Below are 26,110 nucleotides of genomic sequence, written 5' to 3' on the forward strand. Positions count from 1 at the left end.
CTCTTCCTCTTATTTACAAGAATGAGAATGAAAGGGATTTCTCTGGTACTCCTCATCCTGGGCAGCAAGACCCCCACGACCTGAGCCTGCCACCTGTGGCCACCCCGTATGCCACTCTCCCCCGCTGCGGACGCTGCACGTGATGTTCCCTCTGCCTTGAACACTCCCCCATCTTCCCCCCACTGATCTACAGCATCTCTGTCCCCTCCTCGTCCTTCAGGCTCAGGGAGAGTGTCAGCTCCATGACTTGAACATGCCTGGCACCCAGCAGGACGCTCTCCCTGGGCATCGTGACCTTTTTCCCGCCCATACTTTGGGGATGTGCAATAGCTAGGCCTGGCAGGACAGGTAGAGAGAGGCCTGGCTTCTGGCTGGCATCACTGAGCCACTGCTCCAGCAATGCGTTGCCCACCCTGGACCTCTTATAGCGTGAGCCAAATAAAGCTCAAAGGTTTGCCAGGGTTCTCTGCTAGGACATGACAGACGTTTACACCTGGACCTGTTCTTCGTCCTGAGGGGCCGTCCTGTGCACTGCAGGCCATCTGGCAGCATTTCTGGTCTCCACCCACAGGCCACGGGCACCTTTTCTCTCCTCCCCCAAATCACGACAATCAAAACCAGGACTGCCGCTGTCACCTGGGAGGCAAAAGCTGACCCCTGTTCCTGCACCGTCAGCTAAAAATGGCTGGTTTGAGGGCAGCTAAGCTGGGTCAGTGGTAACACAAAGATCACTCATCAATTATAGGCAGTGGCTACAATCCTGGACTCTCCCTCTTGTAGGCAGAGTTCCCAAGACAGGCGAGAAGGAACATTCATCCCGGAGGCACCCACCTGCCTGGCTCTGTCGGCCTTCAGGGTCTCCATGTCACTCTGCAGCTGCTCCTTCTCTTTGATCAGCTCCTCACTCAGGGTCTCCAAATCCTGGTTGCTCTGCTTTTCTCTCTCCAGCTGGGTCTGTAACTTTCAATCTGTGGAGCCAGAAGAAGACCCAGCCAGTGCAAAAGTCACTTTCACAAAGTGAACGACATTTTAAGACAAACCAAAGCCCTGCCAGCCTCACAGAATACTTGCACAGTCCTCTTCTCAAGGAAAAACATCCAGGTGCTGTTCCGTAGCAATCTCAACTCTTAGCTCACACCTTGCACTTTCGGCTCAGGGAAGAGGGGAGGGTCCTGGGCACCAACCAACCAGTCAGCCTCCCTCTCACCCCACCCCTGCTCATCCTCACTGCCAAATGTTCTCAGCCACACCCAGGTCCCTCGCTTCTGTCTCAGGCCTTGTCCACGCTCTCAAGGGTCAGAGCACATGCTCTAGGGGCCACCAGCCACCACTGTTGATGCCCTGCAGGGACTCTGGACTCACCCTTCTACCCTCTCCTTCACAAAGGCCACCTAAGTTGGGGACACACCTGTTCACCCAGCTGCTCAGAGCAGTCTTCTGATGCATCTCTCCTTCCACTGTCACCCTCCAATAAGTTTGTCAGCAAGTCCTGTCCTCTCTACCTGTGCCCCTCCCCCTCCACATGCCCCCTGACTACCCCAGGCCTGACCATGTTCCATCTTTTTTTTTAAAGTTTATTTTTTAGAGTGTGTGTGTGTGTGCGCATGCGTGCAAGTGGGGGAGGGGCAGAGAGCATGAGAGAGAGAGAGACAGACAGACAGAAACAGAGGAGGAGGATCCCAAGCAGGCTCTGCATTATCAGCACAGAGCCCAACTTGGGGCTCGAACTCATGTACCGTAAGATCATGACCTGAGCTGAAATCAAGAGTTGGATGCTCAACTGACTGAACCACCCATGCGCCCCTGGACCACACTCCATCTTGCCTGGATGACCACCTGTATCACCTCCTGGGTGCCATGCTCTTGGCTAAGACCCACCAGCGTCCATCCTTCCTAAACATGAACTACCTAGCTCAGGGCTTCTCACACTTTATCATGCCCGATACCCACATTTATCATCGTGGTAAATGCAGATTCTGACTTGGCAGGCTGAAGGCAGGGCCTACAACTCGGCTCCTAGGTGATGCCCATGTCACCTTTTGCAGTCTGAGGGCTTCGTGGGGGCTGCTGTGCCTCCCTGTCAACCCCAAACTCCTTATCACTGGGGACAGGAGTTGGGGAAACGGCACTGACTGGTGTCAGAGGGACACGGGTTCAGAGTCTAGTCCCTTGCTGCTAACAACAGGACCATGATGAGCAAATTTCTGTAAATGACATTGGGCCAGTGGTGTCCATCTTCATGAGCTATCCCATCAAGTGCTCAGCATGCATCTGGCAGGTGTCAGGTGTGCCAATGTCAGCAGACCCTCCCCAAGAGCGTGCTGCCAGTGACGGGTAAGGGAACAGGCAAGTATTACTGACCATCATGCAGTGGACGACTCTGGGCCAGAGCAACTAAGTGATTTGCCCAAGGCCTCACAGTGAGGACACAGCAGGCCTAGGATGCACACCAGTCGGTGACCCCAGACCTGCTCCCAGGCACTGTCAGCAGCCTGTGGTGCGTGCCCCCTGCCTTCCCAGCTCACCGCTGACCTCACTGGTAATCCTTTACCCTGGCTGCCCCTTCTCTCCTGGAGAAAGGAATGTTCTTCCAGCCTCTGCATTTCTGATTGTTCTTGCTTCTAGTCTGAAGACACGATGTCCCCACATCCCACCTATCACTGCTGGATGCCCACTGCCATCTTTCTCCCTTTCTGGTTCTTTCTGCCATGGAATTGGAGCCCCTATTCTTACCCATCCCTGACGGACCACAGTGGCCCTGGGGGAGCTCGCGGGGCTGAGATGTGAGCTGGCCGTAGGCCTGTCAGCCCTGAGAGGGCTTCCCATCCTTCCTCAAGTACCTGGCTCAGGTTATGGATTCCCAGAGCATGTGGGTGCCAGGGGCCTTCCCCTCAGCTCTGGATCTGTACACACCCTCAACGGGTTGCCTTCCTGTCTCTGAAACTAAGGATTCTTTACTTCTTAGCTCAAGGCGTTCAACTTGCAAGGTATTGACACAGTTATAGTCATGAGGGCGAGGCAGTTTCTCTAAGTCCCATGAAAATTTCATTAATTAGAAGGAAGATATTAACTTTGGGAAACGACGGTTCCCACAGACATCCTGAACCTAAGCAAGCTTGCAGCCTGGGCTACGTGCAGGATGATGGGAGAACCGGGCTAGCACGGCAGGGGGCGGGAGGGGCCTCCAGGTCACTGTGTCCTGGTTGGCCCTTAACCCTCCTTTGTAGACACCTCCCAGGGTAGCTGTGCCGTCTGGGCTCGTCCCAAGGCGGTGCCCTCCCTTGTTCCAGGAGTCACTGTTGGGGATGTGTCCCCTGTGGGGCTCAGCTAGGTTGGTGGTTCACCTATTGACCAAGAAATGCCAGCTGGTGACTGAGACACACTCCATGGAGAGAAGCGCAGAGTGAGGTGACCAAGGCTGGGGAAAGGCAATTCCAGAGGAGCTGACAGGCTCCCTCCGGTGTTCTGTACCAAGCTGGATGGTGCAGAGAGAATGTAACTACCCACGCTGGGTCAGAACAGATCCAGCCAGACCCTGGGCAGGCTGAGGACAAGGAGAAGAGGTGCTCCAGTGGGCAGAAGGACTCCCTCCCCAGGGCTCCTGACTCTGGACACAGGATGGCTTCAGTCTGGGAACAGTGGCACCTCCCTTTTACCAGGGATGCTGTGCCAAGATATGCTCCCATAGGCTGCGGCAGGGAGGGCTGCTATCCCCCTGGAGAAACGATCCAGAGAGGAAGCAGGAGGTGGGACCGAGAGACGGGGGGCTCAGAAATAATGTTGGGCAGGCAGCACCCACTGCTGGTCCTGTCTGTGCAGAGGAGGGACCAGGGTGGACCCCAAGGGGAGGGAAAACTTCTGAGGCTGGCTGGGAGCTGGGCCAGCAAGATTTCAGCACAGCTTTCTACGGCAGACCCGTGAGGACCTGTGGAGTTGAAGGTTCTCATTTCTCGAAAGGTCAAATTTTTTTTTTTTTTTTTTTTTAGTCTTGGCTGAGGTCAGACTGCCATTTATAGAGACATTTCCTGTGCTAGGCCCATGTGAATCTAAACACCCAAACCGTCTAGTCGCCCTCCACACGCTGCTCTGCATTAAGACACAGAGCACAAGAGAGTGTGTTTTCCATTGTCCTATGAGAGACGACAGACTTTGGCACCTACCACGCTGCGGAGCACACAATGCTTCAAAGGGACCAGAAGGGTGAGTAACCGAGCCTGGGAAGTCCCAGGAGGGGACGGGAGAGACCATTTCACAGAAGGAGGGGCTGCCTCAAGCCTCCCCCAGAGAGGAAGTGCAGGCAGGGCCAGCACCAGTGGACCCCAGTCTCTTGTCTGCAGCCCAAGCTCCTCCCCCTGCCGGTGCAACCTCAGTCAATGACACTGGCCAGACAGTGGGCAGGTCGGGACAGACACCCAGATACCCAGAAGCGTCGGCCCTGCACGGTGGTCAGCGGGCAAGAGCACTCTTGTCCTCTCCCCTCAGCTGCAATCTGGCAGCTGGTGTGTGGATAGCCCACGATGCAGGTGCGCTGTCTGTAGTGTGGGTGACATCTACTGAGGCCCTGTGACCAACACATGCAGGCAATCCCTGGCTCTCAACTGCCCTTTCGTGCACCTGATCCGCATCCCCTGTGCGAACAGGGGTCCTCGTAACCGGAGAACAAAGACGGTTTGGGAGCCTCTGTCTGTCCTCCCAGAGGTCTGGGCTCTACAGTGCTAAATCAAAGACCCAGCAGTTGTCCTGAAAGGCAAATGCAATTTGGCCATCTCTTCTTCCTCACCCCATAAACCAAGAGAAAGAGGTGTGCTCTGATCTTGTGTTACCACCAGCAATGCCCTAAAATAGTCCATCAGTGTCCTGTACACACGTGCACGCAGGCATGTCTGACATCACCCGCTTCCTCTTCCCGTGCCCCGTCCTATGCTTTTTAACAGTGCGTTCTTTTCATAGAGCACTTACTATGTATGTGCCCGACTCTACTTACACTAACCCATAAAATCCTTACAACCCCCATTAACCCCATTTCGCAGATGAAGACAAGGCACACAGAGGTCTAGTCACGCTGGGGCCACATTTGCATTTGTGGTGCAGGGACAAGCCATGCTGCCTCTGGTCAAGGACACGCTTATCCCTCTATTATAATGAACTGTGCCTGCAGTGGATTCTGCATTTTTCCCAGCTGTGCACACTCACCAACACCTGAACGCTCTGCCTGGCTGCACATTATAGACAAGGGCCGGGGGAGGAGGTCGCCCACCCCCGGCTGGAGTTACCTTCTTGCTGAGCTGGTGGTTCTCCTTCTCCAGCTCTCCGCACTTCAGGCTGCTCTCCTCCAGCGCCAGGGATGCATCCCGCAGCCCCTGGATGGTGCTCTGGAGGCTCTGGTTCTCCTTCTCTAGCTTCAGGATGCGGCTGGAGGCACATTCGTTCAGCTCAAACACAAATGACTTCCGGGAGGCTGAAACACAAAGTCGGGTCACAGTCCAGGTTCCAGGAGAGACTCTGCTTCCACTCTCTTCCCCACCCCAGGATCAGCTGGGTGCCTCACCCCCAGTCCATGCGGTGCTGCTATGGTCAGCACGCTAGAGACCTTCTCCGGTAGTTCCAGTCCCTCTGCCAGCTCAGCTGGGGTCTGGGGGAGCAACCAGGAGCTTAAGAAGAAAGCAGCTCATAGAGGAGGGGCCAATGTAAAAGTCACAGACTAAGGGCTGGGAACTGTTTTTACCAAGCTGCTAACTTGACTGTGCACTCAAGGACTGTACAGACCAACAGAGATGGCAAACAGGTGACATTTCTGGGCCGGTTCTGGGAGGTTCAGCAGGAGGAACATGATAATTGACTAGTTATGTCTGCCACAAGTGGTCAGCAACTGTGTGGGGATGTCTGCCAGGTACTTGCCATCCTTTTGACAGAGATTTTGTAATTTCACAATTATACTGGAAAAAAATGAGATAGTATATATAAATTGCTTTAAAATTCTAAGTGAGATGAAAATGTGAGCCAAAGACAGAAAAAGGCAGATTATCTACTCTGCTTCTAAAACAGCTCAAATACAAATAAATGAAGAAGGGGGCACAGACCCAAGAGTCAGGGGACAGGAGTTCTTGGCCCCATCCTGCCACAGCAGGTGAATGATATTAGGTAACTTAAGGGGCTTTTCTGGAAAGGAAAAAGGAATGTATGTGAAAGCCCCTGAGAGAAGGGATCAGGGATGTCCTGTCCTCTTCTGTCCCGTGAGAACCATGCTCAGCTCTGGGAGCCTTACCACACTGTATGGCTAATATGGCCTCCCCCCACCTGCTGCTTACTCATCACGCTAGGGCCTGGAGGTACCAAGAGCTGAAGGCTTTCATAGCAACCACATCAAGCTGGAAAAAAGAAAAACGTGTGTTTGGATCCCCTGCATGATCCTAAGAACTGGAAGGCATCCAAATCCCTCTCTGAGGTCTCTTCACCCACCAAGGACAGGAGTACAGACCCAACAAAGCAGAAAGGCCTCAAGACCACAGGCAACAACAGGCATGCAGCAGTGGAGGTGGATGGAGTGTCCGCAGTGCTGACCATCCCCGCACTAACGCACCCACGAGCACATGCGCTCTCGATGTGCAAAAACGGGTGCACAGTGGGCTGTCTCGACTGTGCTACGAATCCAACTAACCTGACCTAAAACCCCACTGACTCAGAACCTGTGATCACTGGGACAGCATTCATGGGAGAAATCACATTTTTCATTGTGGTGCAATATACAGAACGTAAAATTTACCATTTTTATCGTTTTCAGTACAGTTCTACGGCATTAGATACATTCTCACTGGTTAGATTCAACCGCCCCCACCATCCATCTGCAGACTTTGTCATCATCCCAAACTGAAGCTCTGTACTCATGGAGGATAAATGTGAAGGTTCCACACATTAAACAAAGGAATTGATTACAAGCCTCATTTCCCCTTCAGTGAAAGGCAGGCCCTCAGAGACAATGAGGACCCAACAGTTTATCACAAAACCACCAACGACTCTTGACTGAGTGCTTCGCTCATTAGCACCCCCAGCAATCAGATTTGTGAGACAGGTCGTGTGTGTGTGTGTGTGTGTGTGTGTGTGTGTGTGTGTGTGTGTGAGAGAGAGAGAGAGAGAGAGAGAGAGAGAGAGAGAGAGAGAGAGAGAGGGAGGGAGGGAGAGGGGTGGGGGGAAGGAGGGAGGGAGGGAGGGAGGAGTTTTGACACAAGAGCAAGACAGGAAGAAAGAGGAGCCCTTCCCAGAGTGCCTATGGGCCAGGTACAGTGTAACGCTTCACTGCCTCCCATCACTGGATACTCAAGGCAATCCTGCGAGGTGGCTGCATCACCCCCATTTTGCAGCTAAGGAAACTGGGCTGGCCAACTAGCTCTGACTCAAGAAGCCACCACACCATACATGCACAAGCACTTTCGGGCTCTGCTCACATGCCACCATTCAAACCAAAGCCCACGAGCTCCCCGCTAAGCACTAGGAGTTGGGAACACCAAGAATAAATCATCATCATGGACCTGAAAGGGCTCACAAACACACTCAGTCGTGTGAATCAGTGAGGCTTCCGACTCCAACAGCCGCCCTTGGGTGTCACTGAAACACTCCCTTTTGGTCTGATACTGTCCTAGGCAGCCTGCACCACCTCTCTGCCTCGCCAGGGGGCAGCGGTCCTCCCCGGTGAACCTGAAATCCCAGGGCAGGAATCCATGTGAACCACCCCCACCAACCCTCAGGCCCCACCACAGCCCCCGGACACCATGGCACAGGCAGAACTAACTTCTCACACTGATTAATAATTTAATCAACGTATTTTAGGTTTGGAACTTGAGAAGAAATACCCAGCTGCTTTCAGTAACCCCTCCATTATGTTTAGGGATGTTTATCAGAAATGAAAAAGTCCCCCCAAACCCACCCAATACCCTACCCACACTCTGTACAGTTCTAAGTAAACATTAACTCACACTATCAGGTGCACGTGTACTATTTTTGAACAAAGGAACTGGCTTATTGTTTGCGGAGCGCTGGAGCTTCCTGCTGCCCCACCCGCCAATCCCCAGCCAACACCTCGCCTGGGGTGCTGGGCACAGGGGGGAGAGGAAGAGGCCTGGGTCCTGTGAGGGGCAGCCACTTAGCAATCCCCACCCAGAGAGACAGAAAACAGACTGCATCCATCTTGCCCAATTATGCAAATGAACAGAGGAAATAATGCCCGGGGTACATGTATAGTGGAGATTAATGACCACTGGGGGTGTCACCTGCCATCCAGAGCTTTCAATCATCCATAGAGAGGCCTAACATGTCCTCTGGGGGTCAGCGTGCTGTAATCTGGAAGCTCCTAGGACTGTCCATATGGGAAACGAGAAAGCTGGCAACGCTTAATTTGCATTTCATGTCCCGACACCAAAGCTGCCGGACCCCTCATGTTCTCCTTGGGGAGAGCAGTGATGAAACCATTCCAAATGGCTCTTGATGGAAACCCTATTTACTTGGGGTGAATGGCTAGACTGACACGGAAGATTCTGAGCCAAGGGTTCGGCTCCCTGGATGATAAAGCTGCTGCAGGCCGGCTGAAGACCCCAGGCGGTACCCACCATCGGACAGGTCTGCGTTCTTGGACAGCTGCTCCAGCTCCCAGCCGAGGTGCACCGACTCATTCATGCTCTGCTTCTGGGCTATCTCGAGGACCATGTTCTCTTCCAGCAGCTCCTCGATTCGTTTCTTGTCTGTGTCCCGGTCCTGGTGCAGGAAGAGCGAAGGAGTGAGGCCGTGGCCAGGGGCTCCCGCTGGACAGGCTCCAACCCCCAGGCACCTGCCCTCGTTCCCCCCCCAGGATGAAGGGATGCCATGCACCTGGCTCACTTCCCAAAAAATACAGCTGCAAGGAAACCTCTCCAACACAGGACCAGCTGAGTTACGGCCATTAAGAGATACCCTGCCCCAGTGACCTAGGTAATGAACAGAGACCTGAGGTCTCTAACTGAATGCTGTCTTGACAAAGTGACACACTATGCAGGGCTTTAAAGCAAGTAATGTGACGACAGGTGGTTCTGGGGTCCTCGAGCAGGCCTCACACACCTTGAAGAGGCTGTACAGAGACTCACAAAATCACAGCTCAACCCGCACCATGAAGGCCAGCAAGGACCTTCCTGCCACAGACATGCACATACACCCATGCCTACGGAAGAGCACAAGCGGTCGAGTCCCGTGTCATGGGCGTCGAGTGCTGCCCACTCAGTCGCACTGAGCTTAGCAAGCTGCCCACCATGGTTCATGAGCCACCGCGGCGGCGGCAGCAAGAGCCCAGGGGTGAAAGCCCCGAGGAGGGCACGGCATAAATCGGACACCGCCCCAATCTGTTCCAGATGTAGTGGCGGGAGCTGGCAATACCAGTTCCAGGTCGTGAAGCTTGGATTTCAGCTGCAGGTTCTCTTTCTCCAGCTCGTGAACTTTATCGCCCCGGGCCCGGGCTGCAGTCAGCTGCTCCTCCAGCATGGCCTTGGTCTCGATTAAAATGATGTTGTCCTCTCTCAGCTCCTGCTCAGCAAAAACATACACGAGAATCGTCAGATGAAGGCACCTGGCTCACAACCAGGGTTCTGGACCGAAAACACACAATGTAGGGGTGAGGCCGCTGTGCAGGGGTGGGAGGTATGTCTCCACCTTTCGGCACCCCCACATTTCTCACTGGGCCAAACCAAATGGGCATGCCCTACTGAAAGAAAAGCCCCCGGATCAAGAAAATGGTTGAATTTGGTGTCTTCCTCAGTAGACACTTCCTCGATGTCTATGCTGCCCATGGTATGAAGACGTTTGCCATTTAAAACCTCATCTGGTTGGACAAGTGGACTCTGCTGACAGACATGGGGCCTTGCTGAGTCCCATTTCTTTCTTTTTGTTTTAAAGTTGTTATTTTTGAGAGAGCGAATGAGCACAGGAGCAAGTGGGATAGGGAGAGGGGGAGGGGGAGGGGGAGGGGGAGGGGGGGGAGAGAGAGAGAGAGAGAGAGAGAGAGAGAGAATGAATGAATATCCCAAGCAGGCTCTGTGAGCACAGACCCCGCTGCAGGGCTCAGAGAACTCATGAACCGTGAAATCATGACCTGAGCTGAAATCAAGAATCGGATGCTTAACCGACTGAGCCCCCCAGGTGCCCCGAGCCCCATTTCCTTAACAAGAAAGAGGTGGGGCTGACAAGTCTGTCCCGGATTCGAGGGCTGAGTCTAGCCCTGTAGACTCAACATTCACTTTGTAGTCAGGGTCCTGGGAAGAGGTAGCTGTTGAGATCAGCTTTCGTTCCATACCCAGCTCCTATCTGAACTTGTCACATATGTACTCTTGGAAGAACAACAGTTCTCAACAGTTTTCTGGAAATGCAGAGTCTCCGAGACAGGTCACAAACAAATGGGAACCCCCAAAATAAGTGCTACCGGCCCCCTGTGTATTAGGCACATGCTGGGTGTGGAACGTGATGGCCATTCCCTCGAAGACCCCCTTCGTGGGCGAGGGGCAGTGGGACTCTTCCTCCTGCACCAGACAGCCCAGCGCACACGATGGAATTCGGCTCATTTGCTCCATTTCTCCTCCCTCTTTGTTATGGGGCTTCTTGGTTTCTCTTCTCCTCAGAGCCCTTCCGGCACCACTCAGGATCCTGGAGGGACAGTTTCCCAAAACGCCTTCACAGTGCATGCAAACACACACAGGTTGGAATGTGTCTGCAGAGTTTTCAAAGGCCTGCCCCCCTAACAACCGGGAAGCTCTTGCTTATCCACTACATGTGTGTCTTCCCTGCACTGAAGATTCTTGGTCGAGGGGGAAACCACGTGCCTTCTGGTCAGTGGTCACGGTTCTGATCAAAGCGTGGCAGCTGTGAAGGGTTTAAGACTCAGATTACCTAGACGTCCTCTCTCTGTCGGAGACCCTGTCTACTGTGCAGCTGGCCCTGCCCTGGGCACACCCTCTACCTCACTCGTCCCAACAGCCCCGAGAGGGAGGCAGGGACAGACCCTTTTTACAGATGAGGAGGCTTAAAGTAAGCCATGAGCCCCAAGTCACAAAGCCACTGAGGGGTGAAGCTGGGACTTGAGCTCTGGCCAGAGAGGTCCAGACATGTGTTCTCTTCACCACCCTCAGCTGACAACTCATCCTCAAGGGGCTCACGTGGGAAAGAGGCCCAGACCAGCCATAATGATGTGAGCCAGAGCACATGGGGGTGTCAAGCAGAAAGAAAGGCTGGCCCTTCGTCTTTGGCCACTGCCCCCACTGTTCACACCCTGAGTTCCAGCAGCTGCACCCACCAGCACTTTCCACCATCACCTCACTACTGGGCTCTCCGTGCCCACAGCACAGACTGCCCCTTCATCCTCACAACCAACTCCTGATCAGCCTTCAAAACCCAGCCTGAGTTGCCCCCTCTGAGAAATGCCTGCAAATTCACTCTGTCCTGCTTGCTGAACCAGGTACTTGGGCTCCCAGAGTGCCCTGGACACGCTGTGCGGCAATGTAGCCTGCCCTCCTCCCCCAGACCTTAAACTCCTCAGGGTAGGGCTGTTCCATTTCTGCCCTTGTGAGCCTCATAGATTTGTTCAATAACACTGTTGGCTGAATCGGGTGGGCAGCAGGGGTGGGGTGGGATGGTTGGGTGGGTGGGGGGAGTCGGGCATGTGAGGTGGGCCCTCAAGGACTCAGCGACTTCCAACAGGCAGGGACAGATAAGAGTATCCAGGAGTGAAACACAGTATGGAACAGGGTGATTTCTAACTACTATTCAACTATATTTCAATCCTCTGGCCTTATCAACCTCCACCACATATTAGGCAACAGAAGTACGTCAGCTTGTCTTGGACACCCCACGACCTCAGAAGGGAGGGACTAGAACTCTGTGAAATTGTGCCCCAGCTCCTATGGCAAGCCGCGGGCTCAGCCCAGATGACTGAGAATCTGTATTCCTCCCCTCTGGGCAGCTGCCTGAAGCCAGCCTGCCCCCCGCAGATCTGACCTCAACTGAACCAGGAGGCTATTTAAAAGCCTGACCCAGCCCTGCGAACAGCTGAGGGGCCACATTTAGGGAGTCACGGGCCAGGTCTGATGGCTGGTCCCCAAGGGGCTAAAGAGCTGCCCCAGCTAATCTGTCGTGCTGACCGGGAATGTGGGCTGACAGGCTCCGATTCCCAGGCCTGCCAATGCGCTATTAGCCATGGGATGTGAAGCAAGTGAATGTCCCTCAACTGTGGATCCTTCCTTTCTGCGACGGGCACACAAGTAGGGCCGATACGGGATCAGACGCAGTAATGCTTGTCAAATACTCCGTGCACGGTGCCTGAGGCCCAGTGAGATAGAGGCATTCCCTCATGCCCCTGTGGTCAGCCCAGCACTCCCCAGGCATCCAGCCACCAAGCAACAGGCCAACACTTGTTTCCAGGAGGTCTCCTTGACCCCCAACAACCAAATGCCAGAGGTGCGGGGCGGGGGGAGGGGAGGCGGAATCAAACCAACCACCGGTTCCTCCCCGCTGCACTCTGATCGCAGCACCCAATGCATCTCTCCGGAACCTAGAGCAACAGAAAGCCAGTCCGGAGGTGTCCTCAGGACGGGGACGGGGGCACTCCACACCGGGCAGGTGGACCTCCTGCTCACTCAGCCAAGATCGCCCCCTCACTAAACTCCACCTGTTCGCCCCGTCCCACTGCCATCAGCTCGGCTCCCTAGAACACCTGCCCGTTCTTCACCTGCCTCCAGGAGTGTGGTGATTGGTACAAACATCAGGTCTGTCTGCCCTGCTTTTACCTATGTACTGAATTTTATCAGCACTCCTCAGAAGCCGTTAAGAAACAAGGAGAAACACAAAGTCCCAAGTGTAAACAGATAATGAATGTCCCAAGGTTCTTACTCAGTTCCCCGAATTTTAACGTTCCCCACTCACGATACGACATCCAAATTCCCACATGGACCACTGGAGGCGGGGCCTCCGTCTGCCCTTTCACGGTGTTGTCTGAGGCAGGGGCCATCATCACCTCCTCCTGAGCACCCGTTTCCCACCCCCCGCCCCCCCCCCCCCCCCCCCCCCCGGGCACTGCTGCGTCTCTCTGTGAGTTCCCTGCCTTTATTTCCTTCCCCGTCAAGGTAGAGGCCCTGCAGGCAGGCAGACACATTTCAATGCAACCTCTGTACTGACGGCAAAATGCAGACACTGTAAATCAATCCTCAGTTTTCTCCCATGAAAACAGGACATGTTTAGCAGTGGCTGCTGAACCCTGTGGGCCACCATGAGGCTTACACGTGGTGATGTAGTTGGAGCTTAACCATTCCTAGCATGCGGAAAAAGCTTCATAAATACAGTTATAACTGCTCTTTAACACCTTACTGTGTACCTACTCTGGGCCAGGCAGTTAAGTATTTTCAGCTTTTCAGGTCATAAATTTGTCACAACCATCCAACCCTGCAGGTGAACCAAACGCAGCCACAGAAAAATGTATGAATGGATGGATGCCGTCGTGCTCCCGTAAAACTTTATACTTACAAGGTGGATGGGGGGGCCAGGTCTAACCCCTAGATGGGCTGTAGTTTGGCCATCGCCAAGCTACACAACATGCTCGAAGTCAGTCAGGCACGGACCTGGGCTTCAAGGAACTCCCAGTATGGACAGGAAACAGGAAAACACACATCACAGCACCATGTGAGGAGCACTGCCCGAGGTCACATGAAGCACTGCCTGGGGCCTGCAGGAGGTGAAGTGTGAAGCAGAAGGCTGGGGGATGCAGAGGGATGTGGACAAGGACAGAAAGAGGCAGAATGGCCAGTTTGGATACCCGCGGAAGACATCCTGTGTGTAGGCTGTGGGGTCACATGAGCAACGACAGACAAGGCCGGTAGGGCAGAGACCCTCACTCCCCCTTCCACCTGCCCTGGACAGCGGCAGGGACGTGCCAGCAGGTGGGAAAATGGGCTCTGGAGGATGGGGAGCATCTGGGGCTGGGTGGGGGCTGGGTGGACTGATCACGAACCCAGCTCCTAATTGCCTTGCCAACAGCCCCCCCCCCCCCCCCCCCACTGTACGGTCAGCTCCCAGGGCTTGCTAGGATCAGCTCACTGGAAACCAGCTCCTATAGTGCACAATGCCCTTTTATAGAACACCCAGCAAGGGGGGTGGCAGCTAGGACTGTGCCCTGCTAGGTCTCTGCCTCTCAGACTGTTTACTTTGGGGCCAGCACTGCCTAGGAAGCCATAAATGCCACATAGGAGCAAGGACAAGGCCTGTCTCACCTCCACCCCACACAGATGCACATGGCACTGAAGCACCTGTCCTCTGCTGTTGGAAATTTCAGCCAAATCCAAATCACAGGACAAGAGGAACGTCCGGGCAGCCTCTCTGCCTCTGTCCTCCTCCCACAAGGCTCACTGGCAACAGCGAGGAGGGACAAGTGCTTGCAAAGAAGCCAAGGACCACCCGGTGCACTGACCCCATGCTTCCCACCGTTCCCAGGGATGGCCACACCACTCTCGCCCTGTAGTGTGAACTACACTCACGTAAACTACACCGGGAGGCACGGAAAAGCTGCCAGAAGCTTCACAGTAAAACATGGAAATTTGTGGTCCATATTTTTCTAACCAAAATTAACTTTGCCCTTGTCCTGAACCCCAAGGCCTTTTATCTTTTCCTCCCATGAGGCATGAGCACACGCTGCCTCCCATGATAGGCGTTAATGTGTCTCTCAGCGGGGAGACTCGACAGGCTCTCGGGGAGGGCACCTGGGCCGCCTGCCACTCTCCTGTCACTCTCCTGTCACTCTCCGTGTCTGGAAGAGCGTCCCCCACAGGGTAGGTGTCCACAATGTGAGCTGGCACGAAAGTGTCAATCCTGTTCCTCTCTCTGCCCTCCTGACCATCACACCTACCACTACCCCATTCTCCAAGAGAAAAAAGCTCTAGATTCTTCTCGTCCTTTTCTCCAGATCAAGTCTTTTTATTGATGAGTGATGGGGTTTTCCCTGACTTGTGGGGTGATTACCAAGTGCCTTGTGTGTGCCAGGCCCTGGCCATGCCGTCATATTAAGACCTAGTCCCTGCGCTCAGGGGCTCGAGTTCCATACAAGGAGCCTCAGGCCAAGGTCCACCCACAGACTAGCCGTCAGCCTTGCCAACCCCACCTCTTGCAGAGAAAAGCCAGCAGTCGGAGGAAAGTACCCTGTTCATATGACTATGGTCCTCATGCTTGGCAATGCTGAAAAGCCATCTGGGAGAGAGCATTCAGAACACACATTTCTGGGGCCCAGGAATCTCCATTTTTAACAGGCATGCTGGACTCAGATACAGGTGGATACAGACCACCTCTTGAGAAATGGAGATCTAACACATGGGGCTGTTCAGTATTTTAAACTATTATTAAGTTGATGTTAATCACGTATGAGCTTATTCAAAAGGGTTAACATCCACTGCTATCTTTTTACCTTCCACCACCCCCCTATATTTTATTATGGAAATTTTAAAGCCTACTAGAACGTTGAAATAAATATTCTGAACACCATACACGTATCACCAGGATTCTGTAATTAGTGTTTTGCTCTATTTGCTTTGTCACATATCCCCCCATCTCTGTTGTTAAGTTTTTGGATGTGTAAACATCGAAATTGGGTCTTTCCCAGTCTAAGGTTTTATCACATGCAGGTCAATTTCCATTCACAGACACATCTCTGCATGGTACTGTGTACTTCTAATTACTTAGAAATTATTCAAGAATCTTGGGGTGAATCCCTTGGAGGTGTGCATCACTACACCCTGGAAAATCTGGTTTTACGTACAAAGCTGGGCAATGTTGTTTTCTGAAACACAAACATGGACCCAAAAAACACACCCGTGCATCAAGGTAGTGCTTCTCCTTGACACGAAGCACCAGAAGGACTGAACGGCCCGGGCCCCTAAGTCTGGGGACAGGCAGCCCACCTCAATCCCTGCAGGCCCCAAGTACTACTGGCTCGCATCCCAAAGCAACCTGTCCTGAGGTCTCTAAGCAGCATTCTAGGTTAACTTCCAACACACCCCAGTGTGCCCTGGTAGGCAGCAGGCCAGGGGAAGCCTGCACAGGGGTCTGAGAAGGCAGGGGCTCTACTGCGGCCCAGCAGCAACAAGCTCTATAAACGCTGATCAAAGAAAACCCCAGATACGGGGCACCTGGGAGGTTCAGTCGGTTGAGCATCCAGCTTTGGCTCAGGTCATGATCTCGAGGTTAGGGAGTTCGAGGGCCAAATCAGGCTCACTGCTATCAGTACAGAACCCGCTTCAGATCCTACATCCCCCTCACTATGCCCCTTCCCTGCTTGCACTCTCCCAAAATTAAATAAATACTAAAAAAAAAAAAAAAAAGAAAGAAAGAAAGAAAGAAAAAAGAAAAAAGAAAAAAAACTCCGGATATAATTCTTTCAGCAAATGCTCATCCACCACCACCCATGGGCCAGACACTGGTCCAGATGCTGAGCACATACCCACAAACAAAGCAGAGTCCCCGTTCTGGGGCCCATGCCACTGGGAGTCACGGAAGCTGCAGCAGAATGCACCCTGGGCAGTCCATCCAACCTCCCCAAGCTTAGCTCGTCCTCAGGGCTGCTTGGAGAAATGAATGAGAACACACAGATGTTGCTCAAGTAACGCTCAGCAGCTTGCAGCCTTGTGGCCAGGAGAGGGAGGAAGCTCACCAGGCTGGAGATGGGCCCATCCTGGCTGATAAGAGGGTGTATGGGTCCCAGGTGGGCCCATCTGGCTGGCAGACTTCCACAGCCCATGGCATCCTGTTGCCCCTTCTGGTCCGTTCCCTACCTGGCAACCCAAAATGTGCTTTCTGAAATCCAAACCATGCCATTCCCCTCACTAAAACACTTCCTGAGGATGGCATGCACCTTCCATGGCTGGAGTCTTTGGCCCCCTCCAGACAGTGAGAAAGGCTGATGTGACTACTTGAGATCTAAGGATGAGTGCCCAAGTGCTCCTGTCCACTGAACCCTGTCATCAGGGGCATCCCAGCACAGCAAGACTCATCCTCTCTATGGTGGCCTGGACTCCGTGGACCACACCCAATTCATCAGCCAGCCTGGGCTGCAAAGGGTCTGCAAACCCATGCGTGTCCCTGCCTGCCCCAAAGTAAACACCTCATGCAGACACATACCATTTCTCTTGTGGTGAATAAAAACTAAAGTAAAATTCAAGGCCTTACCAAGCTCCCAGTAACTTTTCACTATGCAACTAATCAATATGAAAAATGTTGCTGTTACTACAGAGGCATGAAATTTGAAAATTTGAGAAGTCTGAGAAAAGGGGGGTCCTGGGAGAAACCCTAAAAGTTGGAAGCTCTGTGAATGCAGGGCATGCATCATCTTGGGTTTAGATCCCTAGCTGCTGGTGCAGGCCTTGGTACCACACAGGCGCTAAGTCACCGTGTCTGGATGACCGTGTGAGGCTGCCTGGACAGGGCCAGGGGTGCACACAGAGACAGAGACTGGATCCCGATGCCCACCTGCTCCATGGGACAGAACTGGGGTGAGGTGCGGGAGCCACACTCTGCCTGTGATCCCATCTGGGGGCTGCGGAAGGCCTGCACTGTTTAGAAGGGGCTGCTGGGGCAGCACTCTGGGGAAACGGGCGGGACCCCCCTGATTCTCTCAACTGTGGCATTTCTAGTAAGTGATAAGAGGCCCCGGTATATGTCCGTGTCCCAGAACCTGTCTGTGCTGGGGATTTATGCCTTTCAAATTCAGCGGGGCCAGTGGACCATTTCCAGGACAAAGCCAGAGGTGGTCTCCCACCTCCCACCTCTTGCACCCCAAAGCCACAGTACCAAAGGTGCCTTCTCTGCAGGAGGTAGGGCGTCGCATTCCTCGGAGAACAGACACTTCTTGGGTAACAAATGGGCCCGGCACCACAGCCTTCCCCACCACCTCCCGTGGCCCGTGGGCAGGGCCTGCCTGTAGCAGCAGAGCGCGTCCGGGTGTTCAGCCAAACACCCTTCCCCAAGCTGGCCTGCCAGCAGCATGGCTGGGAGAAGGATACCATGCCCCCCAGACCCATGTTTGGTCCCCTCAAAAGCCTCCTGAATGGCAACTGGAAATCTTTCTTACCAAACAAACCCGGTTGGTACAGGCTGACATCCTGATTTCACCATCTCATTAAAACTACCTTCAGACCCCACCTTGGGATTGTTGATAGGGGCAAAGTCCCCAAATCCTTGGGAAAGTAGGTCCTGGAACCCGTGGCTGACATGAGGCAGTCAGGGTGAGCAGTTGAAGCACCGGTAACCCCACTTGGGTCTCGGTTTCCAGTCCCCCGTTAGCCCTGACGCCCTCCCCTGCATCCTCCCAGAACCTCGGGATCAGAGTGGGCTCCACGACTGAGGACTTCCTATGGGACTTGCCCAAGTGACAGGTATTTTTTGTCTTTCATCTGGAAAAACTCATGAAGTGGTAGGATTATTTCTATTTTATGGACGAAGAAACTAATTCCCTGTAAAAGTTAGCCGCAGAAACTGCAAGAAGTAGGAAAAAATAAATAAAAATCCACGAATTGAAGGTCATCACTGTGGCAGGAAGCAGGAAAAGGAAAAATCCTAAAAGGAGTCTGAGGTCTTCATTACAGAACCACGTTCCCTCCCCGCCCTCACCCATGTGACACCTCTAGGTGGGCAAGGAGCTGAGGGATGGAGCCTCCTGGGCCCACAGACAGGCTGAAGGGCAGGGAAAGCCTCGCCGTGGAGATCTCACAGCTCCCTTTCCCGGCCGGCGCGGACGCGTTCTGGAAGGCGGGCTCACCTCCATGCGCGCCTTGTAGAAGTCCACGTCGTGCAGCTTCTCCCTGCAGCGCACGAGCTCCATCTCCAGCCTCTCCACGCGGTTCGCCTTCTCCCTCAGGGAGTCCAGCTCGTCGCGATAGGCACGGGCAGACCGGGCGTCAGCCGCCAGCTGGATGTTCTGGGGGGTGGGAAAAGGCGGGGGAAGCCAGCTTAGGGCCCCCCCTCCAGGGAGGGGAGAGGGGCTCAAGTCCCTGCAGTGCAGCCTTTCCGGGACATCCCAGGAGAAGCCAGGTCCGGGGGGCCCGGCGGGTTGGCGTGCAGGTCCCTGCGTGGGGTCCCCCACAGGCTGTCACGAAGACACAGGGTCGTCCCCCCACAGTAGTTCTCAGGACAGCTGGCTGTCAGGCAGCGTCGCTCTGAGCAGACAGAAACAGAGGCCTTTGCCGGAAGCTCCGGATGCCGTTTTCCTGAGCCTCTGGGCCACAGTCACTGTGGAGTCTCAGCCACCACCACCTCCTCCAGGACACACGCACAGGCCCGCCCGCTCACCTCCTGCTTGGCCTTCTGAAGCTCTAGCACCAGCTGGTCCACCTCATGCCTGGTGTCCACAAGCTGCTCGGTCTTCTCCTCCCTGGGGGCGATGTGGAGGAACGGAGCTGAGGAGCGTCCTCAGCCAGCGCCCTGAGCGGCCCCCCACCTCATGAGACCACAGCAGGGAGCGGGACGGCGGCTTCTGGGAGGGAGGAGGGCAGTGTGCGTACGGGGCTTACAAAAATGTTCCTGACTCGCATTCTCTTCTGCCTTTAACTTTTCAAAGCCTGCTCTCAAACTCCACCCACCAGACACTGGGTTTCCCTCTGAGGGTGCAGGGCAGGGGGACAGGTAAGGAGGCTCCTGCCACAGGTGCACTCCCCACCGCCAGGCAGGCAGGCAGGCAGGCTGTGAGGGGGAGGAGGGCAGCTCCCCAGACGGGGCACAGGGACATTCTCCTGCTGCAGGAAAAGAGGCGACAACAGGTTCACTGGATGGCGGGGTGGGGTGGCGGCGTGGGGGTGGGGTGGGGTTGCATCCTCCCTCTAGCCAAGAAAACATGCCAGTAGGTGATCAGTCCTGCCCCAAACTGGACAAGTGTGGACAAGAGGCTATCTGCAGACCATCTGTAATCCGGGCCGGTTGGAGCCCTAAAGATCTGGTAGAACCCCTCCCCGTGCAGGCCCGGACAGGGAGGGAACTAGTCCACGTTCAAACAGCGAGCGAGCCTGGGGCAGCGGGCTCTGGGGCCCGGGTCGGACGGCTCCGGTTGGCCGCACCACACGACAGACCACCCAAAAGCAGAAAGACAGCCCAGCCCGGGGGTCCCTGCAGGACTCACAGCTCCTGTCTCACACGGCGCAGCCTGGCCTTGGTGTCTGCCAGCTCCACGGCCAGGTGCTGCTTGTCCTCGCTGGAGAGGCTGCTGGTGGGGCTGGGGGTGGACTCGGCGCTGGAGGACCTGAGCGGGCTGGGCGGGTGCTGCGCCTGCAGGTAGTCCCGCTCCTGCGTCAGGTCCACGATCAGCTGCGGCAGGGCAGGGGGAGGGGGGGGAGAGCAGTCGCACCAGCGCGCCCCGCGCCCTGGCCCAACCATCGACAGACAAGGAGAAAGCAAGAGCAGAGGCCGGGTGTGGGGGAGAAACCACGAGGGAGGTGGCTCGAGTTTGTAGGAAGAGCTAGAATATTCGGTGGGACAAGGAGTGCGTGAATCGGGGCAGGGCCCCGAGCTCGGCGTTTCTACAGACTTCTCCTCCTGCAGGTGTGTGCGGCCACGCACCTCCGTGCACTCGTCACGCTCATCTATGAGCCTCCTGAGGTGAAACACCATGTTCCTCGAGAGGGCCTCCAGCTCCTCCGGGGCCACGTCCGGGAGTTCCAGCCACTGCAGGTCAAACACGTTCTCCTGGTTGTGGGTCACCTGTGGGCACACAGGCAGGCGCTGCAGAGGCCGGCAGGGAGCATCCGCCTCCCCGCGCTAGGCCGGGCGGCGGGGTCGTGGCTGACACGTCCCACTGACATTATCAACCCATCACTGACACATCTACTGCACCAAGGGGCCTCATGAGTAAGGGCAAACTCCCTTCAACCAAGCTCTGGTGCAAAACACTCCTGCTTTCAACACCGGCTCAGAGAACACCTGGAGTCTTAGATTTTTTTTTAATGTTTATTTTTGAGAGAGAGAGAGACAGAGACAGAGACAGAGTATGAGCAGGGGAGAGGCAGAGAGAGAGGGAGACACAGAATCCGAAGCAGGCTCTAGGCTCCAAGCTGTCAGCACAGAGGCCAACATGGGGCTCAAACTCAGGAACCGTGAGATCATGACCTGGGCCGAAGTCAGGCGCTTAGCTTAACCGACTGAACCACCCAGGCAGGCCAAGCACCTAGATTCTTTAATGCCAGAAAGCTCTCCTACAATACAGTATTTCCCTAAACAGTGCTCAGATACGGTTGTTGTAAGCTGTCAATTTACAACTCAAGAAAAGGAAGCCTCAGGGGCTGGGAGAGTCCCTCAGGGAGGGGGACCCTGTGTTACTACTTCAAATCCAATGTGAATACGGCAAATGTTACATAAAAGTCTTATGTCAGAATGTGGGGCACATAACAATCTTATTTCGGGGGAAGATATTTCATAATCTAAAACAATTTTCAGTAAGCCTGAATCTCATTCCTCACGTAAAATCATCTGGTTTTTCCCTTTCCGCCAGGTGTGAGCGGAGACCCACAGCGATGTCTGCACATAGCAGCCTCTCCATGGATCGTGACAGTCTGACCTTCTCACCACCCCCCAGCCCCAGACCTACTGAGGGGGCAGATGATCTATTTGGAGCACCTGATAGCTCAGTTTGGGAAGTGAAGTATTCGTGTACTCAGGCCTCAGTGGGGGAAAACAGAAAGAAGCCAGAGCTATCCACTCAGTGAGGCGCACCAAAAAAAGTTCTTAAATTTTTCAGAGCAGTAAACGGAAACAGAAAATAGTTGAACAAAACAAAAGACAGGGCCCTTTAGTATCTCAAAAGGGCTTTCTTACCTCTCCCCTCCTGACAAAGGAAAAGCTAAGATTCAGCTGATCCTGAGGAATCAGGAGAACCTTATCCCATGGTACAGGGTACCTTAAACTCTCAGAACTGGGAGCACAGGCTGGATGGGTGCTAGGTCTGCCCACAGAGGAGAAAAGGGGAACAGGGGCTCAACCCCAGTGCACATCAGTCACCCAAGGAGCTTTTAATTAAAGGCTCATGCCCTCATCCCCTAGTTCTGACTCAACAGGCCTCTTGTGGGGTCTGGACACCTGAACGTTTAAGCAGCACCCAACTAATTGTGAAGCCAGTCCCCATAGCCAGCCACCAAATGACATGCATGCAAGACTCCTTTTTGGCCACATTTGACCTTCTCTTTCTGATATTCTGCTGTCTGAGCAGGAAAGGTGGTCAGTGGCAAAAAACAAACAAACAAACAAACAAACAAACAAACAAACAAACAAACACTGCTGGCCTCAAGGACCCAGTGCCCAGATAAATACAATTTTCAAATTAAAAGCAGAATGGTTCTTAGGCTAACAGCTGGTCTGCCCCTGATAAGGATGCTTGAGGATATCTGTGACACTATTGACTCTCCCTGATGGACCCCCTACCGGCCCAGAACTGCATCTGTCTCCTGCTTCAAATCCCACCTCAGAACTCATGCCCCCAATGCCCCGACAGTGCCCTGGGCAGCTATGGAAGCCCGGGAGCCCAGGAGCAGCCTGTCCCTGGTGCCAGCAGCGGGAGCTCTGCCTTCACTGCCCCTGTCAGTTATATACCTGCTCCTACGAGCTCCTGGTTATATCTTTTATATTTAATACATCTGTCCAATTACACGGAAGGCTGAACCTTAAGTCCTGAGGTAATTGAAGAATTTTGGTGTAAGGGTGGGGTGGAGATCAGGGAAGAAAATTTTCAGGTGAGCACCTGCCTCTCTCTACAGGCTCATTTTCCAGGGAAACCCCCTCCCACCAAGGTCAATGGCGGAGAGGCTGCTCTCAGTGCAGAGCCCTCCTGACCCCATCCTGGACACTGGGTCTCTGGAGACAGCCCTCTGGGACTTGCTGGTTTTTAACTTCCCAAGTGGCGGCGGCTTGTCTCTCTGCCATGTTACTGACAGAAGCAGAGAATCTCTTTCTATAAAGATCAACCATTCAAAACAGGGTGACATTTGCCAGAATACATTTTCAGGATCTGTAAATCAAATTCTGAGCCTAAACCACTTGACAGCTCTTAAAAATAGTCTGAGTCCATATTAGGCAAGAAGAGGAGGCAAAAGATGACTTGATTGAGGGTTTAAAAAATTTTTTTATTTTTACCCCATTTTATTTTAGCTCACTGATGATTACCTTTCCAAATAGAATACATTTGTCTGTGGTGTCTGAAACCTAAGATCAGCAAGAATATTGATGGGTGACATATTCTTCAAACTTTTCACTGGTGGAGACTGCCCATCTCCTGGCCACCACAGGAGCGGCGGTCCACAGCCACACCCCACGAAGCCACACACCTACCTCCTGTATATGGGCCACGATCCCGGCTTGGGTCTCAATGTCCAGCTGTTTGATTCTTTCAATAAATTCCTCTTTCCTCTCACACTGTGGAGGGTTACAGGTGTTAATGGAAGCATTCTGTGAGGGCAACCTGGGGCCACCATGCTACAGAAGTACAAACTATCCACCCAAGCCCTGGCTTTCTCCTTTATACCCCAGAATGCTCTTGTCCCCTTACCAGCCCTTACACTAAGGTTTCTCTAGAAGTTGCTCTGACTACCTAGATCAGACCTATAGCAGATTTTTAAAAAGCACATCCCAGACTGAAAACACTGGCGGTAGAACGCTGAAATCTGCACTGTATTATTTTAAGTAGGTTTCATGTCCAGCGTGCGGTTTGGACTCAGAACCCTGAGATCAAGACCTGAGCTGAGATCAAGAGTCAAATGCTTAACCCACTGAGCCACCCAGGAGCCCCTGAAATGTGCACTTTGGACAATCTCTCCAGATGATTCCTAAACCGGTAAAGAACAAGAACACCTGGTCTAGGCCAGGGGCTGGCAAACTTCATTGGTAAAAGGCCAGATGGTTAAAAAAAAAAAAAAAAAAAAAAAAATTCTCAGACCCAGTGGGCCACGCCCCACAGATAATATGTAAAGGAATCAGCATGGCCGTGTTCCCATAAAACTTCATTTACAAAAATAGGTGGCAGGTCAATTTGGCCCCCAGGCTGCAGTTTACTGATCTTGTTCTAGATGTTCCCATACAGGGCAGTCTACTCATGGCGTCTCGGTCCGTGGGATCCCCACCTGCTCTCTTGCACAGGGTGCTCTGTGTGAGAAATCAGTGCCATCCAAGATGGTGGCCACTGTCTCTCAGGCAACCAATGGTTTCACTCCCACCTCAATTCAGGGGGCGTTTGATCCGCACAACTCCAAACACAAGATGGCTAAGAGCAGGCCCTCCCCACTGCATGCCCGGATCCCTACCTGGACGGCACAGCCCAGCACCAGCAGCAGCACCTTCTTTATTTCTTCCATGCTCTTCCCTAAACCAAAAGAGCAAGATAAATGTAACTAAGCTCAACTGTTCATAAAATTTCACCACTGATCTGCATGTGCTGTAGGGGAGGCGGGGGTGGAAGGGATCAAGCTAGAAAGCTAGAGAAAAAGGACTCTTTCAACCCAGCGATATCCATGTAGATGTGCAGAGTCCATCTGTTTTCTATGTATGGGTTTATTTTTTTGAACCAAATGAGAATTCCGTATATGACTATTTGTGGCCCTTTTCCGTTCAGATAGCATAAATATCCTCTCATGATAACGAAGGAACTTCAGAACCAGCAGCTCTTTTCAGTGTGTGGGAAGCAAAGTACAATGGGAGAGAGTAATCCCCAAGGGAAATACGGAGTCCTCCAAAACACGGCCATACGCAACTTTACTTTTCCACCACGCAAGAACGTCCAGGAGCCAGAGGAACAAACCACCACACTCACAGCCTGGCTTCACACTATGGACTGTTTACGCATCGGTTCGGTCCCCCCCCCCCCCCCCCCCACACATTCGACTAGAATACTCTAAAGCAAATCCCTAACATACATGCGGCATTTTTGATAGTCTCATCTTTACTTTGTACAAAGACCACAAACTTATTCAACCAATCTTCTTGGAGAGGTTCAAGTTTTTGATACTCTAATCTAAATAATGTGATAGAGAACATCTTAGTGGCTAATTCTTTATGCATATACTTACATCTTTCATTAAAAAAAAACTTTTCTTTAAAGTTTATTTTGGGGGGGGGGGAGGGAGAGAGGGAGAGAATCCCGAGCAGGTATGATGCTGTCAGTATGGAGCCTGACGCAGGGCTTGATCTCATTTTTTTATGAAATTTATTGTCAAACTGGTTTCCATACAACACCCAGTGCTCATCCCAACAGGTGCCCTCGATCAGCTGAAAAATTCTACAGGATTCTCCCTTTCTCATTATATCCTCTTCTGTTTGGGGGAAAAGGGACAAGCCACATATAGCCTGGTTTTCTTGACAGACTTACCAGCATGAGCTCACCCTGTGCAAAAACGGCCCCAGGTATCCCCAACACCTGCTAGGATAAACAAACCAAACCTGGGTCCCAGGAACTAGTGTGGTTCATTCCAGGTCCCTGGGTGTAAGGTGGGTGTGGAGTGACACGCGATCTTGTCCTAATATTTCTCAACGGAAAAGTGTCTCAAAATAGCTTTTCCCTGACATCGTGGTGGAGTCTCAGATGTGGGGGCTGGACATTCGTTCAGCCAAAACTGAACACCCCTTCCTACCTTCCAGCCTGAAGGCGGGCAGGAGGGGCTGGCGAGCTGGACCACAGGGACCCTTCCGAGCACTCAGATTCCACAGTCTTAACACACTTAGCTTTGACAGCACTGTACACCAGTGTACTGGGCTAAGGCCCTTCTCTTTGCTAGTAAGGTGCACAACTTCATCAGTGTTTGAAATGGGAACATTTTCAGACTTTCATACATTTTTTTTTTTTTTTTTACTGGAGGCCTTTTACTTGTCCCAAGAGTCTAATCCATAGACATAAATAAATAGATGGCCACGACTCACTTCTCCGTTAAAGCTGAACTGATGATCAATCACAATTTTAGTGTTGATTACAAGGAAATGCCCACCTGAATATTAAAAGCCGACAATCAGTCTCACCAAAATCTTTCCCTGGCCACAGTGCTGCATCCAGCCCAGGTGACCACCCTCAACTCTGTCCCCAGACACCCAGCCAGTGCCCCTCATACACCTT

General features: G+C 53.2%; 1 protein-coding gene across 1 annotated transcript in view; it reads right to left on the minus strand.

Moving 5' to 3' along the window:
• Window positions 1-26,110, minus strand: part of CCDC88C (coiled-coil domain containing 88C) — a 128,369-nt gene that overhangs the window by 37,070 nt on the left and 65,189 nt on the right. Inside the window, 10 exon segments of the mRNA XM_053889704.1 lie at window positions 832-960; window positions 5,265-5,458; window positions 8,601-8,745; window positions 9,397-9,543; window positions 18,797-18,955; window positions 19,327-19,408; window positions 20,150-20,334; window positions 20,587-20,727; window positions 23,344-23,427; window positions 24,312-24,370. Of these exon segments, the coding sequence (XP_053745679.1) occupies window positions 832-960; window positions 5,265-5,458; window positions 8,601-8,745; window positions 9,397-9,543; window positions 18,797-18,955; window positions 19,327-19,408; window positions 20,150-20,334; window positions 20,587-20,727; window positions 23,344-23,427; window positions 24,312-24,370 (1,325 nt within the window).

This window comes from Panthera pardus, unplaced genomic scaffold (genome assembly GCF_024362965.1).
Source record: "Panthera pardus isolate Hobbes unplaced genomic scaffold, ASM2436296v1 HiC_scaffold_24, whole genome shotgun sequence".
NCBI classification, from domain to species: Eukaryota; Metazoa; Chordata; class Mammalia; order Carnivora; family Felidae; genus Panthera; species Panthera pardus.